The following is a 21,353-nucleotide window of genomic DNA, read 5'->3' as shown; positions in this document are numbered from 1 at the left end:
ACCTGTCCAATGTTATATGATGGCCACATCAGATCTCCCTGGTGTTTGTGAGGTTAAAGCTAAGGGGTCTCGTCGTATTTCTCAAACAATGCTGACACATGAACGACAAAAATAACGCTCTTTATTATTTGTTTACGGGATTGCTTCTTTGCACAATCTTTTCCCATAACATCATTACTTTCAACTTTTGCAGATATGAAAAGATTCTTACAGGCACAAGTACAATGCCAGCAGACCCATGACACAAAACTGAACAATCACTTAGCCAACCAAAGCCACTGAAATGTTATTTTTATATCGGACCAAAATCGGCACTGACAGAAATATATTAGGTCACTGTGCCACAGTCTGTCAAGACGAATAATTTCCATATGAAGAATACAGCTACTACAGAGCAGGATAAGTGCCATGCATCGGCCTTATAAACTACTCGCCCTCACCCCCCCCCCCCCCCCCCCCTTTGTCATAATGATCTGTGTGATTCCCATTTGTTTGTCTACAACAATCAAGTGTGTTGTCGCTACACGACATATGCAAAGAAAATGAAAAATGCAAGATGACGTACAGCTGCAGACTACATTGTGCACTATGCACATATTGTATGTATCTGGAAAATTTACAGATGACAGACAATACGTGCGTATGGGAATCTTCCCTGTTTGTACCCTTGCGAGTGCATACACCTGGGACATGTAAAATTCAGACAAAACCTTTTTTGATCTGATGTTATTACCCAGTACATTCACAAAATCTGATATACAATTCACTCTGAGAGACAAGCAGAATTGTAATAGCTGAATGTTGTCTCTTCCAATTCAGAATGTTCTTCATAATATCTACGAGTGGATTCACAAGTAATCCTACTTTCCAATACTGTTGGTTAATAACACGCACAGGAAAACAAAATAAAAACAAAACCCTGATAGATATCTTTGAAAGTATTCGTTGCTACGTTGGAATTATCAAGCTCTAAATCTTTTGGTGGCACTGGGCAACAATCTTCTGAAACCCTGTCACAAAATTATTAAGGACACCTAGTTACAAAGTGACAGTACCAGCTATATGTTGACATTGCATTCTCTCGTGTGGCCCAAAGCTTGTGAACTTTACTTCACTGCTGAGCTGACGGGTGAAACCTCAAAGAATCAGTTTGTCACTATTTCAACACAGTCACTTTTTTTTTTTTTTTGCAATGCAGCCTCATCCAGTATGAAGAATCATATAGCCCTAACACAGAAAATCTTAAAAAGAAAAATTTTGTTGTTGTATCAACCCTACTGAGTTAGCGTCTCTTTCACCACTGCCCCAAGAATGCGGTCTCAATTTTTTCCCACTTTTTCGTGGTGTATCTTTCAACAGATGACTAATTCTGTGAGACTCTTGATATCCAAAGAAAGAATGATGCTCACTAATGCACACAAGACCTGTCCTACTTCTAGTGGCATCAACCACATCATTTTGGTGATGGGGATACTCTCAATACAGGGGTGACAATTCATGCGCAGAAATTGGCAAAAGATTGTGCCCATGAAAAAAACAGTTTACTGTCTATATGAGACTGTCGAAATAGTACATTTTGATAGCATAAAGCCAGAAGGTTGCATGTCATAGCATGTAAGGTGGTATTTCAAATGATGCCTCTAAATATTAGAGGCTTATAAAATGGCATTTGAGTAACTTAAGCCCGCCGCACACTACACGATTTTGCCCCGATTCACCGGTCTTAAGACCTTAAGACTAGAAGTGTGACGTCACAGTCTTGCCAGTTTCTGGTCGTACGACTGGGTCTTAGCGCCAGTCGTAGAGATTTGACATGTTGAATTTCTACGACTGGTCGTAGGCTTTCAGCCATTCACAATGCAGTAAAATGCAAGCGCACATAGTGCGCACTGCGCGCGCTTTTGCAGTCAGGTCGTACAGTGTGCGGTGTCCGGTCGTACGACTGGTCTTAAGACCCAGCTTGGCTTAAGACTTTAAGACCAGTCTGATCGTGTAGTGTGCGGTGGCCTTTAAATGTGATGGAAAGCAGACTTTCAAGTGTAATTATACGTGCTGAAGTACAAGCACATACAATACGTACCAGTAAATACTTCATCAACATGAACTGGCCAGAACATGGGAGTGCTGTTAATAATCAAGCGCAGTTGACACATGGGTCGACGAGGTTCTTTTTTGACAGATACTAGAACTGAAAATGTGACATTGTGTTATGACACGTACACACACATATAAACATATGGACTTACAGTGAAAAGTATATTCACATAGTTGACCGACATATCTACATCATATGCCCTGGTTGCAATACTCACTTAAAAGGGTAAAAGGTTAAATCCGATCCTTGCACTAACAACATTTGAATTCCATATCCACGTTTAAAAAAAAAAATATTGTTGAAGATTTTTTTGTTGTTGTTTTTCAATTCAAATGAAGTAATTATTCACACACTTGACGACAATATAGAGGAAACATTCGACTGAACTAAAGCTGCCCTTGGCATATTCATAGCATTAAAATATAAATCTAAAAATAAAGAGAAATATACACAGAATACCTCTTTCACTCTTTCTTGCAAAAAAATGCCGATGACCCGATGACCTTTAACCCCTCTTCAATACATTGCAATCTGTACAAAACAATGCTAAAGGCTTATGTTTAATTTTAAATACACAGTAAAGAAGGGCTTGCTTTACATTACTGTTCCACAATATGTAGTACTATATTTGTAATCTCCATAGCATATGCATGTGTCTATACTAATTTTTTTTTCTCCGACAACTGTTTTACTTTATTTTTCACAATTCATTGAGCCTTACAAAATTTTGCACTCAAAAAGTATTTCTATTTTTTTTTTACATTTCTACGCCCATGAATGACCTCTCTGATGCTGTACTACCACATATTTCAGGAATATCATTTGATGATGAAGATGGTGCACATTTGGCATTTAATACTTGTTTGTAAAAGATATTTCAAATAAACAAACACAAAGTCGTAAGGATACTTATTATCTTTCCATACAATAAAAAGTAAATCAAAACTGTCCTGCTCTATGAACTCACGACCTTCGATACTCTCAATGATTAAATCTTAGAGGAATGTCATTTTGTCACCTTGCAAAAAAAGGGGGGTAATTTTTTTTTACCTAAGCCTACAGTGAACTCTTATCTTACCCCAAGTCAAAGAACAACTCAAATATCTACTTTAATCTATGTATTGTGCAACAGATAAAGACATTACATACAATTGCATAATCAGAGAGAAGGCCAAAAAGAGAGATGGAAAGATGGCCAATAGACCAGAGAGACAAAACAGAGGCCTATATCATGAAAATTGGGCAAATAAAGAGATTAGACCCAAATACAAAATGTAAGTTTTTAAGGCAAATCTATGCCCTCCACCATACACAGAATTCCTCTGTAACTTTATGGACATAATTGGATATCACCTGTAAAGTGGCATGGGAGACTAATCATACTGTGCAAAAACAAAAATATAATATGAGGGTTGTGTTCTTCTACAGCTAATGCAATCTCTTACACAAATATTTTCCTAATTATTTGCCAACTTCCAGTTGCAAGAAAAGGAGAGAGCAGAGACAGCCCATATTGTCACTTGTAAAGACCACATACAGTTGGTTTGACAGCATAAGGCAAAGTCTTTGGAGTAAAAGATCTTTGGCCCCTGCACGTACCATCTGTGGCCAAAATATGGAAGATCTTTTATTTCTCTTTGTTGGTTTAGTTCTTTGATTCAATTCATTAAGTCTGAGCAACCAAATTCCAAATTTTAGGCTAAAAATCAAAACTAGGCAAACACAAAGCTCTGTCTCGCTTGCATATTGCAATTTGCGGATATAGTGTTTTTCAATGTAAGTTCATAGACCTTTTGACCTTTGACCTTGTCAGACTTCACCAATATTTGAACTTGACCAGCATCTTCAGGTGATATACCTGTGGTGCGACTTTGATGATCATAACTCAAAGCTGCGGAAAATTATTGAGAGTACACCACAATACTGTGAGTACAATGCCGATCACTTAACGTTCAATGACCATTTGACATTTCGGGACTTCCGCACTCTTATTCAAACTTGACAGATATCTTTAGGTGATGTACCTGAGGTTCTGACATTTGTATTCAAATGGTTTCATGGAAATGCCCCTGCATACCTCAGTGAATTCATCACGCCATATCATCCCAGTTGTGATCTACATTCAAAGTCAAAGAATTTCTTCTCTGAAATAAGTGTAAAATCCAAAACATTTGGTAACAGGGCTTTTGAAAAAATGGCACCATCATTATGGAACAATCTCCCCCTTAGCATTAGGTGTATTTCAGATTTCAATAAATTCAAATTAAGTGTTGAAAATTCATCTTTTTGATAATTGTTAATTATGATAGTATGTGTATATGTGAACATTGAAATGTCTGGATGATTTTGTTTTCATATGTACATGCATATGGTATTATGCATTCTAAGAACTAATTATTATCATATACCTGTGGTGTGAGTTTCTTGGTCATAGTTCAAAGCTGTGAAAAGTTACTGAGAGTAGATCAAACTGTCGACAATAGCAATGACTAAAAAGTGACGCCTATGCAGGTGAGACAATTGTCTTGAACGGCTTATTGATATAACAACAAAAATATGAAATAAATGATAAATAACTGCACTGCATGAATGAAATACAGAGTACTATAAATTACCCATCTTAATGGCTGAATGAGATGTAAGCTTTGAAAAAAAAAAAATGTCACGTAGGCCTACTGCTTAGAATAGTTGATTGTGCCGCCAGTGTGAATCACCATTGCTCTAAAAATATGGGCTTCTGTGTAGTCATATTAGTACAAAAGGGAAAAAAGGGCCAAGGCAATCTGAGAGCATTTGGCACGGATGCCATCATTCTTTTTTTCTTTTCTTATCTCTCCTTACAGGAAAGTTATCAACTTTTTATATTGGCCTTGTCAAATACTTGACACATAATAAGAAGTCTACTACAGGACAGTGTTGGGTAATTCAAAACATAAATAACTGATGCTGTGAGGAGCTAACCTAAAAATGCAAATGACCATACACCATTCCTGGTCTACTACACATACTTACATTCTATCAATGCTATATTATAACTTTTGAGCAAGTGGAAAGAGAAAGCTTGTTTACTTGTTAATTTTTCAAGCATTAACATCAGAGGAGTGAGACATATATTTCATGGACTAAAGCATTACATTGTTTAAAGTAATAAAAACACACAGAACTACTTCAGGATTTAGCAAGCAGTGGAAATAAGGCAAGATACAGGGAGTAAAGGAGTCTGGTTCTGATTGTAAGATCACACTGTGGGGCTTACTGAGGCAGGCAGGGTAAACTGGTTTGAGAAAGTTGGAGCGAGTGAACGTCACTAGAAACTACAGAGAAGGTGCAAGACACATCTTCTGGTGGCAATGAAACACGCACAATCAGTCAAGCCAATGTTAACAATACCCAGCCACATTAACATCACTTCTCTTTAGTTTAGAAGGCCCACATGCAAATGCAGCACTGACTAAAAGGAAGGCAACAATGTCCGAATGCAAGACTACAAACTACAGTGAACGCTGAATATTCCTGAAACCACCTCTTTCTGCCCTCTATTGCCAATATCATGTACTGTAAAAGTGGTTTCTTTCGCGGTGGTTTCATTTTCGTGCTTTTCACGCTTTGAGGTTGAACCGCGAATTTAACATCACACAAAAATGTTTTGAAAAGTCGCGCGAAATCAACCACGCAAGGAAATGTTTTGAACTCGCTGCTTGTTACAATGCTATTGCGCACATGCACACAAGAAGATTTCGCGCATTGAGTGTATTGATGGTCAACACACACACAGCGACACCGCGCAATATAGTATTACAACTTTACAAGCATGTAATAAAGTACTCGAGAGACGGGATTTCAGGTAAGCCTGCATTTAATTTTAATTTCTATTTAATAAATAAAAGAATAATTGGATTATAGTTTGGGTTTTCATGTGCAAAATAAAACAGTTTTTGCCAACTGTGAATTCACAGATTTTGCCGACCGCGAATTTAAACACATGCGTAAAAGTCAGCACCGATGGAAACCGCGAAAGTATCTGTACGCGAAAGAAACCACTTTTACAGTAGTAGCCATACTCTATAAAGTTGATATGGCTTTTGGCCACACAAAGAGCGGTCATCACACTATCTCTGCCTGGATCCATAGGATCCAAACGTACAGCATAGATTGAGCTTATTCAAATTCATGAAATTCTTCCGTCAAGATGTTTTCATTGTAACTGATTGACATACTGCCCTACAAAGTACGACGATGTAGGGCAACTTGTCAATCAGTTGCAATAGACTGAGCTTGCCAGCAGGGCAATTTGAACAGCCAGGTGTGGATTCAGCTTTCTACAAAAGAACATACAAAAATCCCAGATGATGTCTGACATGGAAATCAATACACCCGAGCATCACCACATGTCATCTGCTGTTCAATTAAAGCAGGACTTAACTTCTGATGTGGGATACTGAGCACTTCTCTTTTGGTTGTTGTCCTTTGACAAGTACTATAAAAGTGGACATTTTTGTGAGATATTTACCTTTTTTATATATATAAATCAGTCAAGAAGGGATAGAGTTCAATTTGACTGTGCATTGCTAATAGTAGCATAAATTTCAGCACACAAAATACAGCAAACAGAATATTGGCACCTTCTTAATTTTTCCTGCTGGGGTCTCACTATAGGGAATATGCAGTAAGACACCGATGAGGAAGTCCATCTGAACAGTAACCTGGTATGCACAATATCCATGGCATCAGATGACTGATCTTGATATCAAAATATCATGCACCATCTGAAATCACATTGCAATCAGGGTAAACTCGTGCAACCTGTTTCTGTTCAGCCAAATGTATTTCAAAATCTTATCATCTTTCATAGCTCATAAGACTTACGACATTCTGAGCTAGTCGATTACAATGCCATCAGGGAAAGGTCATGGGTCAAGATTACAATCGTGGCACTACTTAGAGTCACTGTCCCCCATATCTTACACCAATACACTGCTAATGGTTGGTATTCTACTGTGTGAGGACTGTTGAGATACAGATCAGAAATCTAGAAGATTTCTGGACTAGAATCATGTGACCATGGTGTATCAATTGGTGACCTCTACATTTTCAATCACAACATTATGAAAAGTGGGTCCTCACATTTATCAAACTGAGGACATGAGGATAAGTGTTGTTATATGTGTGTGATCTGCAAGTGCAAGACCTTAGAATCCGCCTCTGCGAGTTTCAACTCTGCTTGCATGTCCTTTGCAGGATCCAGCCCGATACGAGGTAAACTGGTCACACTTGTTTCAACACATCTGGTTGAGTAGCTTACAGGGGTGCAGTCATCTACGGGCATCCTACTGAATACGGGTCCGAGTTGCGGGGATTCTGCTCAGCTCGCTGTTTGCTGGGAGGAAACCGGGTGGCAGACGTGACCAGATGAGCGCGTGACAGCATTATCACTTTTCTAGCTAGCTGCTGGCGTCACTTGCTCCGACATGTAACGTGAATTACAGCATCGATGAATGACATCCATGCTTAATGAGACAGAGTAAAGAGCAGAGCATGTAGTCTTTGTACAGTGCAAGTCCTCGACCAGGAGGAAAAGGGGGGGGGGGGGGGTGAGCCACGGCAGACGCTGCTCGACGGGGACAGCATCAACCGTCTCGCACCGTCCCCATCTGTCTGCTGCCCTCCATGGTCTGTTCGTGACGTCGCCTGGCCTCGCTGTCCAGAGCGTCGAAGCAGGGCTTGCAGACCCGCTGCGGCTGGTACAACTGCTCCCGAGGGATGGCAGCCGAGTAGGCACTGCACGAGGTGCAGAAGATCTGACCACAGTTCCTGGAGATGTTACAAAGGAAAATAGAAAGTATTTGTGAGAGTCAATCCTTGAAAGGCAGATAGAGAGTACAAAACTTTTCATTCCTCAGCAACTTTTAAAAATCTTTCATAGCACAACAAGAGTCTTGTTTTTCTAATGGCAAGTTCATCTTATTTTGCAGCCTTAGACACTTCCAGACACCAACATCCTACATCTTATTGAAGTCCTGGTCTATATGTGACCCGCTACAACAAAAGGATACGAAAGTCGGGGGAAGAAAATTTTCTGAAAATGGCATGACATTATTCCCTTACTCTTCTACTTCAAATTCATATATAGCACAACTCATAAAAGTACTCGGTTGTGGAGATATCGATGATTTTATCAGCGCATGTCGAGTGGTTTAGGAAATCATCGTTTTGAGAAAACTGCCTTCAAAGTTTTCCTTCCGACGCTATCATGATCAAGGGGAGGCGAGACAGTTTTCACCGCTTGACAATAGAAGGAATGCTCCTAGTGACCTCCACGATGTTCATTCAAGTTTAGCGCCAACGGTCTATGCACGACCAATCAGTAATCAGGATGCCACGCACTGACCAATAAGATCACTCCCTTGTTGCTATGGGCGGAGGCTATCTGCGGCACTAAATCCAAATCTTCAGACACGTTTCTGTTACATTGAAAGTCAGAAAATCATGGCCCAGAAAAACGATGGTTTCTTGCCTTTCCTTTGATCATTTAGCTTCGAAATTTCGGTAGATGATAGACAAAACATTAGATTACAAAATGATGCCAAAAACAGAAATCCGATTGTCTTGACCAATTTTGATGATGTGTCTTCAAACTCGATTTTCTCGGCTCGGCCGTCAGCGACTTTAGGATCCTTTTGTTGTAGCGGGTCACATATTTATCACAGTCTACACCTATGGTTTTGTGTATACATTAACTGTTATCTTGCACATGACTTGCTGTTTGATTTTCTTTCAATGACTTTGGCTTGTCTTTCTGTTGCCTCCCCCCCCCCCCCTCTCTCTCTCTCTATTCTCATCATCCTTTTTTTCCTCCATATGTCTGTTCCTTTCCCCACTGTCTCACGTAGGTTTATGTTGTATGAGCTGATACTGTACCACTAATAATACTGCACTGACAAAGTTACCGTAAATCATGTTAGTCACAGTGTCCCACTCATAAACTCAAACCCTAAAATCTTTTGTAGTGGGTCTCAATGTATCATGAAATTTGATACTTACTCTAATTTCTAAGAAACAATAAGACAACAAATACATACACATTATAATATCTCCTCCTGAATAATATACCTCATTTAAGAGTATACAGATCTCTTCATGGTTTAAACTGCAAGCTGTTTGCTTTGTTCATACTTTATCTATTTTTGTTGTTATTTTCAGCATTGCAAACTTACCGACAGTGATGTTTCCTATTGACCAAAGTGAATCTACTATTGCACTGGAAGCAATGGCTGACGGCATGGTCTGGGATCCACAGGGTCCTGTTGGTGTCCCCCTCCTCAATCTGCTCCCACGAGACGTCGGACCTGATAGAGTTACACCGGGAAGCCGACCGCTTCTCCTCATCATCCGGGTGGAGGAGGTTACCATTCTGAATTCCAAGAATAAGGAGATTGATGGGGTTTTATTTCAGATCATAAAGTCACAAAGAAGTTCTCTTTGTGTTGCTACCAACCATGGTTACATCAGGAAGCTGAAGTTATGGTACGACATGCTTTGATTAGTCACAATTTCTAAAACACTTTCAAGGACTGAGGAAAAAGCTACCTTTACAGTGCTACTGGTCCACACAATATTTGCCATTACGTCACTGTCCTATCAGTCAGATGCAAAAGTTTCCTGATGGTTACGAGACAAGCTGTTTCATACAAGAAGGCTGCAAGAAGGGCCAAAGTTCTACAAAAATATAGTGCAGTTGAGATTCCTTTGGCATAAGACATGATTTGTCTTAATGACTCTCAAACAGAAAGACAAATCACTAAAAAAATACAAGGTCAAACACAATGTCCACCAACTCTGTGAGCAGTATTAGAGACAGCAACCACAGTGTGCTTTAAATGGTGTAATTCAGGTCTCTGTGTATGTAGTTATGCTTTAGGGTAAATATGCTGCATAGGATAAAATGTTACCTGATGATAGCAACAGGGAAAAGCCCATGCACTTAATCCTTGAATCATTTCTGAATCTAGAGTAAGAAATGAAGTTTATGAATATTCCAGCACTTTCTAAAGTTTATGACATCTATGCAAAGATAAGATGCCAAACACATAACATTACTCATCACAAAATGGCAATAAGTGAACTACCCTGATACCAGCATGGTACTATACAAGTCAGACTCTACATTAAAACAAGCCTTGCTCTTTAAGAAACACCCCCCCCCCCTTTCCTTGAAGTGCCCAATCAATGAGGGGTCTGAGAATTACAGAATATTAGGAAGAGTTGTTGTGGTCAGACTCACATCAATGTCCACCTCCTCTAGGGCAGAGGCAAGAGTGGCACCGGCGTTGGTGTTGCTGGCCATCTCTTGCCTCAGGCGATTGATGAAGGCAAGGAGGAAGCGCTCTCTCTGCAGCATCATCTCTTCCTTCTTCTGCTTCTCCTGGAGGATGGCCAGCATCCGCCGCTGCGCGAGGTCCCGGGGGCAGGTCAGGCCGTCCTGGCCCAGGTGCCGGCCCAGCTTCAGCTGCCGGTGGGCATCCGCACCGGCCTCCTCCCCGGAGGGGTCCATCCCGTTGCCGTTGCTGCAGCTGGAGGTGCGGCTGAGGCAGGTCGAGAAGGATGGCTCCGATGCCACCGAGGTCTGCGGAAGGAAAGTGAGTCCGTTAGTCACGGCTCTCTGGGAGAGGCTCTGGGAGTACTTCCCTAGAGAGCCAAATGTTTCACCATTGTCTGGCAAGTATGGAATGTAACTAGAGGGTTCGAGTGGTAAGCTGGCAGACTTCCCGAGGGGATGGTCAACGTGGGAATTGCTAATGTCTGTGGTACTGGTGCTGATGCTGTTCTGGAGTTGTCCTTTCAGGAAGGCAGCGTGTCCATTCATCTGCTCCCCTTGTGGAGTTACACTCCCATTTGTATCACACGGAGAATCGTCAACTCCATTACAGTCTTCAGCACCCCTCAACGCTTGCGGTTCCTCCAACTGAATAGCTCCTGATCGATCATCAGTTACAGTTTCTGTGGAACTCTCCATGTGACAGTCAAGCATTAAATTAATCAAATCTGCCTTCCGTGGAGTGGAACACGCAGGGCTCGGTACTTCTGCTGGCTCCTGCTCTAGGTTCAAGTCTGCGTGACCATTGGTCAAACCATTACTTAAAGCATCATCATGGCCATTCGATGCTTGTTCAGTTTCTCCGTCCCCTGAGGACTGTGCCTCGGAAGCATCCTCAGGAGTCATCTCCCCGTTCATCAACCCTGCTTCGCCGCCACCATTTTCAGCTGGGGTGTTTGAGTCACTATCTTTCTCACTCTCGTCACTTTCACTCGACAGGCTCCCATTTTTGAGTGACTCCTCCTCCTCATCTCCCCTATCCAGGGGCAGCGGAGGCATCATGCGTGTCTTGGGCGATGTGCCCAGTGAGGGCTCCAACTTAAGGTCACTCAAGTTGGGATCGCTAGAAGTCCTTGTCAAACCGTGGATGTCGCTCCCAATGTTGGGCCGGTGCGGCTCGTCCTCACTAGCCGTCTTGTGGATATTGTCAAAGGACTGCGTCCTGGCTAGCTTGGGGCTGTCAGCAGGGCTCGGCCCGGACTGGGCATTCTGCTGGGCCAGGGCAGGACAAGAGTCCTCACAGATTGAGCGAGATGTCTCTGAGAGGTACACATCAATCCACAGATCAAGGTCTCTGACATTTGATGATGGATACAGCACCTACATACAGGATATAAAGAAAAAACAAAAAAACAGAGATTACAAAGAGCACAGGTTCATAAGGTGCCTTTCATGATCTCAATGAACAAGCTCTGAAAAGTGTGTCTTCTTTGATAAACCTAGGGGAAAAATCATGGATCGCTTTGATCAATCCCTCCCACTCCTAGTTTATACCTGCCCTGTGTCTTATTCTGATACCCTTCGTAACTGAACAGTGGCATCTATACAAATGAAAGGCATCCATTCTGTCAGGTCACCCACCTTGTCTGTCTTGGGGTCATACAGAAAGTTGGTGTACTTGTTGCCTTCTACAGCTAGCAGGGACCACACTGAACATGTCCGCTCCTTGAGGGAGTTCTTGAGCCTTGCCTTGAGAGTGTTACACAGGAATGTCCCAAACAAGCAGGAGTATGTGTGCTGCACAAGCTTCACCTGCAAAGGGAGATGCAAAAGGCGAGATGTTACTTCCTCCACACAAAAGCAATTCCAGATGCACTAACTTGTGATAGCAAAAGACATCAGGACTATTAATATCATCATACGAGACTCCAAGCAGATATCATTGGCAAAACTGATGTCAATGATAGATATGACAACAGAGCTATATATCCATATTTTTACACCAGAATCTTGGATCATTTTTGCAGCGAGCAGAACAAGAATTACAAGCAATCAACACCAGATCTAGCCAAGTGCAGTTCTGTCTTACGTCCATTCCTAGAATTTCCCCATGAAGAAAAAAGAGTGACTACATGTACATCGCCAATTTATGTTCAAATAGCAGTGTGCTCAATTTGCTGCACTGATGTGGAACCCTGATGTGATTTTTGCTATCAAAGCACAAAATGTTAAGAGTATGGAGGAAAATCTGTCTTGCTTGTGAATTTATCCATCATCCTGAAGCTCAAACTATGATTTAACCCGTTGAGGGCGGTTTGATTTTGCTACAACACGCATTTCCCATAGACACCTGCCCGAGTATACTCAGGATTCGTCCTCAACGGGTTAACAATGGAATAAGGTTTGTACTTAATGATGACAAATGCATCAAGAACACAGTAAATTTCAAGCATCCTTCCAAATTTTGATGAAGTAACCACGTCAATGAAATCAATGTGTTACCATACACATCTACACAAGAATTCAACCACAAATGAATGTCAGGTAGACCATGTCAATTCAAGTCTTACTACAGAAAAGACCAAAGAGCCAACAAACTTACCAGGAATGTTTCATTGAATTCAAAGGATGTCGGATACTGCCTGAGGAGTTGGTGAATGCAGTCCAACCACTGCAGGAACACCGGGCACCGCTCGTTGGCATCATCATGCCCCGGCCGATGTCCACACCGGTCAGCAAACTTGTGACCAAAGTCCAGCCATTCCCTCTCAACCAGCACTTGGAATCCCTGTGGTGTGAGAAATAAGAGAATGTCAGCCATGCAAAAATTGAACAAGGTTTGTTAAGATTTTTTCTTTTCTTTTCTGATTTTCACCAAGGTAAGTATCCTGACCTTCTTCACATGAAATGATCAACACAGATTTCATACAAAATTTCACCAAATCTTGCATAAAAGTGCATTGAGAGTAATGCATTCCCAACCCATATATCTAAATTTATCAACCCTGACAGGAGCTACATCTGTGTGTAAAATGGAAATGAACCTACTGCAGGATCGGTATAATTCCATGTCTATTCAAATAGCTTTCACTGAGACAATGAAAGAGCAATCTGAGGTAAAATTTCAGACATGAGTGCAAGTAGACAGAATGTAGTAAAGTGGTGTATTTCCCATCTGAAGAAAGGGAACAGTTTGCTTTATCCCAGGTAGGTCACTAGTGAGCCAATAGCAAAGATAATCATGAAAACAAAAACATAGATTTGCCACTTAAATATTAATTACAAGCAAGAGTAAATGCTAGTGCAACACGTGGACCAGTGTTGGAATGGCTAAAACACAAGCACACTCACATCTGCATATGTACTCACACAAACAGATCTTAATTCACTAAGTGCACACACAGCAGGGGCCGGACACTTGGTCATCTGTCACCCAACCCACCTGCATAGTCCGGTAGTATGGGTCAAGCATGATCTCGGCCAGGGCCACAATCTGTGGGGTGCGGTCCCAGCCGTCCGAGCAGTGGACCACCACGGGCCGGGCCTCCTGGTCAATGGCCGTCACCACCTTGATGGCTGATTTGAGCAGCATGGAAAGATTCTGTAGCCACTTGGTGGTCTCCAGACTTGACAGCCAGCTGAAAAAGTGAAGTATTGGGCACAGACTTTCTTCGTAAATGAACACGTATCTGCAGGTGAAAGGGAGACCTGCATTGTGGCCACTGATTATATTTCTAAGACATCGCTACTAACTCCACTGTCTTGTAAAAACACATGAAACTTTCAAATTTCGTAACCTTCTTATTTTGAAGTCCAATTCTGAGGGAACCTCTAACATCCTGTGTATCATATCATTTCTCTGGTTCTCAAGGCTAATGTGAACATAGTGTGGAATTGCACTTTAAATGACAAAATAAGCAAAAAGAGTTTTGATTTATCACAGAAATGAGATAGTAATGAAGGTTTGGAATCTTGTCGACTATACTCAAATTAAAGTTACTCCTTGAGCACTGTCCCGACTCAAAGGAATTGCTTCCTCAGCCCTACTGATTGTGATGTCTTTTGAGTACTACTTTCCATTAAGTACTTTTAAGAAATATCACTAATCCCATTTCATATAACTGTCAAGACTCTGGTCTAAAACATATCCTTTATTTTTTTCTTCTGATTTTTAAGTCCCTTTGACAGATTGGTGAGTGAGCTCAGTGGTCTATCATAGAGGCTGAAATATGAGGATCCAAGGTTAATTTTTCCCAGGGATCTTTAAATGCTGTTCACTATTGACTGTGGGGATTTGAGGAGGAAACTTTCAAACAATTTTTGTGCTAATTTTGCACAGAAGAATGTCAACACCGTCACACATTCCACTCTTACAGTATCAGGACAACAGAGTATCAAAGTGTGATGTCACAGCCATTCATCGCCATGGAAACTGGTTCTACACAACCTCACTTGGCCGGAGTGTTCATGCGCACACCTAGTTCCAACCCAAGCTATGATAAGACTGTGACATTGTCACTTGTTTGTTTGTTCATTTCCATCTGAGAAGATGGCTGGATAGCCCATATTCAGCTATGCTAAGCTGGTCTTCCATGGGGTCCAGTTGGATGTGAGGTGGAACCACTTCACCGGGTTAAACATCCTGCTCTTTGCGATGATTGAATGAAGTGGGATCTTTTACGTGCATGAGCTGTGACTTTCTCATACACGGGACCTCCATTTTATGTCCTATCCGAGGGACAGAGTGTTTTGCCTCTTGCTAGAGGGGACGGTATGTTTACACACAACATTACTCAGTCCAGACTCGGGTTCGAACCCGGGTCCTTAGGATCGTGAGGCAGACGCGTTACCAACTGAGCCAACTCACCCTGGTACTCTATAGGTTAAATAGATGGCTGATCATTGGCGAACCCGTGAAGAAACCCTTGAAAATGATGGTTTGGAACTTACGTGCTCTGATCCAGCGCGGTGTTACTGCACAGGGTATGGACATTGTGGAAACTCTTCCTGATAGTATGAATGTTGGCCAGTCCCATGAATTCAATGTCACAGCATGTGTAGTACTCTGTCGTGGCCGGAAAACAGTACAGTGAACGATTTATAGGGTTTAATTGTACCCAGGGTAGCTTCATCATTGATAGCACACACATACATGTACCCCCCCCCCCCCCCCCCCCCCCACAAATCACCAGGTACCTGTTTATACACCTTATATGAGGAGTTACCCTGGTAGAAAATGGGAAATACATTTGCACATCTACCAAGGATTTCCTCTTCCTTTTTGTTGGGGACTCTGCCTCTCAGTTTTATAAGCTTGTCATTTCTGTATATGCCGTATATTTCATGAGATTTTTATTTTCGCGAATTTTGCAAGTCAGGTGCTATTTGTGAATTCAAGAACACACAATAAATAACTCTGATTTCAACGTGAATGTGAGGTGCACACATACATTTCTTTTATTCATTACTGTGCTCCAAGATCGCAAATTTAAACGGTGGCAAAATTGTCGGGAAGTCCTAATTTGGGTAAAACTAGAAATGTCGCTACAGCGACTGGTTATACCCCCGCCAAACAACATTTCATAAGCTTTGGTCAAAACAACATTTCATAAGCTTTGGTCAAAAAACTGAGGAAGTAGTTAAATCCGCAAGATCTTTCCTTGATCTTCTGCCATTAATATGCCGTTACCATGGCAACGTACTTTTGGGTACTGTCGAAAAATGCGTCTTGCACATCTACAACCAACAACCATCTGTACCAAGTTTCATGGAAATTGGGCAAAAACTGAGGAAGTAGTTTGCAACACAAAATTTTCCATCATTTTGGCTCATAATATGTGAGCTGTTACCATGGCAACATACTTTTTGTCACTGTCAAGAAATGTGTCATGCTGACCTATATCCTAAGACAAACATTCAATATGAATTCCATGAGAATTGGAAGAACACTGATGAAGCAGTTTTGCCATGAAGCATTTTGCCCTATATTTTACCAACATGCCGTTACCATGGCAACGCACTTTTTGCCACTGCGGAAATATGTGTCTTGCACATTAACATATTCAGATGAACATCTGTACCTAATTTCATACAAATTGATCAAAAACTGTGGGAGGAGTTCGCGACGCAAGATTTGTACCCATTTTTGCCCATAATATGCCGTTACCATGGCAACATACTTTTGGGTACTGTCAAAAAATACGTCTTGCACATCTACAACCCAAGGCACACATCTGTGCCAAGTTTTATGGGAATCGGTTGAAAACTGAGGAAGTAGTTCGCGACGCAAGATTTGCAACGGACCGACCGCCCGACCGCCCGACCGCCCGACCGCCCGACCGCCCGACCGCCCGACCGTCCGCTGATTCCTATATACCCCCTTCAAACTTCGTTTGGCGGGGGTATAACTAGACCTGCTAAACATATGGCGTTTACAGTAGTTTAATTTGTTTTTCATGTTTTCACACTACACTACTACACAGACACATCGTAGTGTTGATGTTGTTGTTGTCATCATTATTTTTCTCATAATGTCAACTACCATACAGATATTACACAATTCTATCAATACATCCCATTCTTTCCACATGGCAGTTTTACCGGAAAGAAAATCAAAACAGAACTCAGTGAGAGAGCTGGCCCTCTGTTGATGATGGTTAAGAGAGCTGTCCATATTTTCCTCTTTAAAAACCTGAGTTCTTTTCCAGTACTGACACATTGCTCCTTTCATTTTCATATGCTCTCTGTAAATTATTTCCATTCTTTAAATGCTGAGTATTTCTCAAAAACTCCACAAAGTCTTCATATCACATCATCTTTTGATAATGACAAAATAAGCTGGATTCTGAAGAATAATTGGATCACATGAGTGTATTGATAGGAAGTAAACTGAACCACTAACAAACAAGTGCACATTTTTTTTTAAAACAAAACATTCCTTGCAACTGATCAACAAATTGCCCAATGTATGTGTACATCACCATGTAGCACTGGCTGTCAGGCAGAAGCTTGGTAGTCCAGTGGACAACACACCTGTCCGCTGATCAGGAGGTCGTAGGTTCAAATCCTGCTTGAGTATATATGCCCATGATTTATCTATTTTTTTTACATGGCTACTGGTAAAACACTGTCTGATCAATTCAGTGCTCATTTTACGTCGATGTAGAGCAATTAGTCAATCAGTTGCAATAAAAACAACTTGACAATAGAATTTTATTTTCATTACCTGGGTATTCACAGCCTCCTCCCTTGGCTCTGTTGGCAAATGCAGCAGCATAGGATCTCGCATCAACAATGAGAATCATCTTGGATTGGTCGTTGTAAGCAAACTCTGTTCTTGGTGTTTCTTCTGCATCATTAACAAAAAGACACACACACACACACACACACAAAAAACTCTTTTCATCAAAGTACACAGGATGAGTACATGCATCACATATATTTTACTTTCTGCAAGAAAATGATATAATGACAATTATAAGCCACAACTATTTCAACTCCCCCAATCAAAACAAAGCAAGACAACAACAACAAACAATTTTTTGAATGACAATTGGACTTTCTGGGCATGAGTAATAATTTGCCCCACCCCTTTTTTTAAAACTGCCGCGTGTTCCATTCCCCCCCCCCCCTCCAATAATGCACTCACACATCTTATTTTCATCTTGCTATGTATGATTTTCAATGTAAAATTTTCACTCCAGTGTAATGCATGCATATGAGAATCATTAATATTCACTGCAATTTCAATGCAAATTTACAAAGTGTAAATTGGCTATTCCCACTCTTGCCTTTCTGCATAGTTTGCCATTTTTTTCTCTTTGAAGCTAATTGTTACCAGTATTTCTAAAATAACGTTCTTTTCATCCTATGTGGTCTCTGTGAAATACTGTATACACCGAATATTTCGCGAGGTTTTTATTTTCACGAGTTTCGCAAGTCGGGTGCTATTTGTGAAATGAAAGACACGCGAAAATATTGACTCTAATACCGATGTGAAGGTGACGTACGCCTGTACACTTCTCTGTTCAGTATAGGACTCCATGATCGCGAATTTAACCACTCGTGAAGTCGTCGGGAATTCCCGAATCGTGAAAATTTAGACTCGCGAAATATATGGCGTATACAGTACACTGTATGTCAATTATTATTCATGTAGGAGATGTTGCATGTTCTCCTCAACTTTTTTTCACCTCTTCACATTATGAGTAAAGTGTCTTTACCAACCATATTAGCATTGTGTACACGTATTACTAACATGACATGAGGCATCAGTCTCATGTACTTGTAGTTGTGCCTGGCTACAGACATTGTGATGGCGGTCCCACAAGGCAAATGATAAAATAATCATGAAACACTACGAGGTACTGGTGGCAGCAGACCAATTAAATGCAGCTTGATGGCTCCTCCAAACACGCAATGTATAACTGTTTCCATGGTTACTGCTCATCACTATGTTGAACACTGTCAGAAGCATGAATGCTTGAGCATGTCACAGGCACACACAATACGTGCTAGCCAGTTAATTGCGAAGACTCCAAAGAAAGAAAAGAAGAAAAAAGTGAAGACATGTCTTCATGACTTCATCGTCCTTGAATGTCCCTTTTGAAAGTAAATAAGGAAAAAGAAGGGTGTGTTTTTTCTGTTCCACCAAGCCAAGCCCACCCCCCCCCCCCCCCCATGTCTGGAACAAACCCACAAAAGGTGAAGACATGACGGTCTCAACAGAACGATGGAGAGTTTAGGACACTTCTTAATACCACACACACACCTTCAGAGTCGCGGTTGGGGATGCCATTCTGGTCCGAACAAATGAATCCGTTGCTATGGCAACTCTCCTGCCTGCGAGGGTCGTCCATGTGGCAGGCATTGAGAATGGCTTCCATAATCTTCTCATCCTCCTCGCTGCGCCAGCCGAGCCAGCCTACAGCAGGCTGACTGCAGCGAGCTATCACTGCCCCATTTCCTTGGTGTCTGCAGGCAAGACAATCAAGCATATAAAAAAAAGAAATAACAACAAAGACAGTTTTATAACCATTAAAAGAAAAGAAGGAGCTGAAGAGATACATGACTGCCAGTGTGGTATAACCCCTCAGGGAGAAATGATTATCCACAGCAGATCTCATGCATTCACTAATCTCTAGGAATAATGTTAAAAAAAAAAGATGGTGATTTTGATGATACCAAGAACAAGATGGTCAAGAGTATTCTTTTCCTTCCTCTCCAAAGCACCATATATATCAGTATCAGTTACTATCATTATTTCTATTTTTATTTTTTTAAATACTTTTCTTGTTATTTCATTTAGTTGATTTGAATTGAATTGAATCATCCTATTCATGATATTGATGATGCTAAAGATAAACCACTGTTTTCACATGATGACCATTTATTTCATTATCATTTTCACAATTTTATCATCATCACCAACCTGCTTCTACTTGTATTATAGGAAGTATACTAAACCCTACACAGCATGACAAAAATTATTAATGCTTGTGAGTATACATGGTTGAAATAATTTATAAACATATTACAAAACACCATGGCATGAATGTCAATTCATAAGTGTAGTACACATATATGCCAAAAATCAGATTGGTCTATAAATAATTTCACAAAGTTTGTTTTATGGCTATACATAGACAGTATCTGTTTCACATTCATATGTGACCCGCGACAACGGTTTCAGGCAAAAGTCGCAAGAGCAAATTCCCTCCTAGGCGGGGTACAAAGATTTTGATCATTATATTTGACGATTTAGGTTTTTTGCAGAAATCAAATCTTTGATATGTTTTCTACATCTACACTAAATTTCATTGCATAAGACTAAGTTTTTCCTATCGAAAATGGAATTTTAAGCACCCTATGTTGGATCGCACTCGTCAGTTTCGAGCTTCGTTCGAACGCCGCGCCAATATCCCCAGCGTTGCTACGGCGCAGGGTCTCGCACGCGATTGGCTGGTGCATTGCACACATTTACATAATTCGGCTTTCGGAGACACCAGTTGCAGCGTTTGGGGAATGCTTTGTCCACGCGTGCACGATTACATGCGCCATTGTTCTTGGTACAGTGGTTTATATACGCTCGCTCTGTAGTGCGTGCTCTTCGTTTGGCTTTCTATCCAAACTATTCTACCGCAATGTTCGACAACGGAAGTGAAACCAAAATCATGTTGCACAACATAATTGTGTGAAAAGAATACTAAATATTCTCAAATTTGTCTACTTGTACATGTAGTAAATATTATAACAGCAGACTGACTCAATGGAAGGTAGATGAGAGGAAAGGAGCGGTCACATGTGACAAATTATTATATGTGACAATTATATTACACGTCAAGTTCGTACAAAACTAACGAGTCGTGTTTGTTTGTTTATTTTAATTTATTTAGCACCACCGAACAAAGCAACATATGCATGTCTCAAAGCAAAACAAACAGGAAGCGTGACCCTTGCCAGCACTAGCAATTTTCCGCCTTCAAAAGGGTTGCCAATGATAAAGACAAATCAACCACAATGAAAACGCGATTAGTAAATGTGTTACACGCACACGGTCATGGCGTGTGGATGCCATTGCGTAATGCGTGCACCATACACATGTGCATGTACACCATACGTGTAATTATCGTATTCGCCATCTTGAAAGACGTACTGGAAAACAAACCCGAGCGAAACGCATTGTTTTTCGGCTCCATACGCTGAGCTCCGAGGAAGGTGCGCGGGAAATTTGACTCTCTCAGTGAGCCAATCAGAAGGCGATGTGGTTGCTAGAGGCGCAGCTTAACATCAATTGGCACCATCGCACGGATGGGTGATTCTCCCCTCGCATCGCCGCTCGGACATTGACTTTGAGAAAGAGGTGAATCTTCAAAGCCTGTTTTCTCGCAATTTTGTCAGGCTAACAACTTAAAAAGTGTATTTTATTTCTCCTTTTATGCCCAC

At 41.1% G+C, this 21,353-nt stretch overlaps 1 protein-coding gene across 1 annotated transcript in view; it reads right to left on the bottom strand.

The window, feature by feature from the left end:
• Positions 1-483: 483 nt before the first annotated feature.
• Positions 484-21,353, bottom strand: part of LOC139711817 (phosphatidylinositol-3,5-bisphosphate 3-phosphatase MTMR4-like) — a 56,280-nt gene continuing 35,410 nt past the window's right edge. The window contains exons 7-15 of the mRNA XM_071623668.1: positions 19,180-19,382; positions 17,635-17,757; positions 15,360-15,474; positions 13,852-14,047; positions 13,012-13,197; positions 12,051-12,221; positions 10,377-11,789; positions 9,310-9,506; positions 484-7,906 (exon numbers count right to left, since the gene is read on the bottom strand). Of these exons, the coding sequence (XP_071479769.1) occupies positions 7,723-7,906; positions 9,310-9,506; positions 10,377-11,789; positions 12,051-12,221; positions 13,012-13,197; positions 13,852-14,047; positions 15,360-15,474; positions 17,635-17,757; positions 19,180-19,382 (2,788 nt within the window). The 3' untranslated portion in view covers positions 484-7,722. The remainder of the gene's footprint in view (positions 7,907-9,309; positions 9,507-10,376; positions 11,790-12,050; positions 12,222-13,011; positions 13,198-13,851; positions 14,048-15,359; positions 15,475-17,634; positions 17,758-19,179; positions 19,383-21,353) is intronic.

The sequence above is a fragment of the Diadema antillarum genome, unplaced genomic scaffold, assembly GCF_040938485.1.
Source record: "Diadema antillarum isolate AM-2024a unplaced genomic scaffold, OU_Dant_1.0 seq00001706_RagTag, whole genome shotgun sequence".
Taxonomy (NCBI): Eukaryota; Metazoa; Echinodermata; class Echinoidea; order Diadematoida; family Diadematidae; genus Diadema; species Diadema antillarum.
This window is presented reverse-complemented; position numbering and strand designations above follow the sequence as displayed.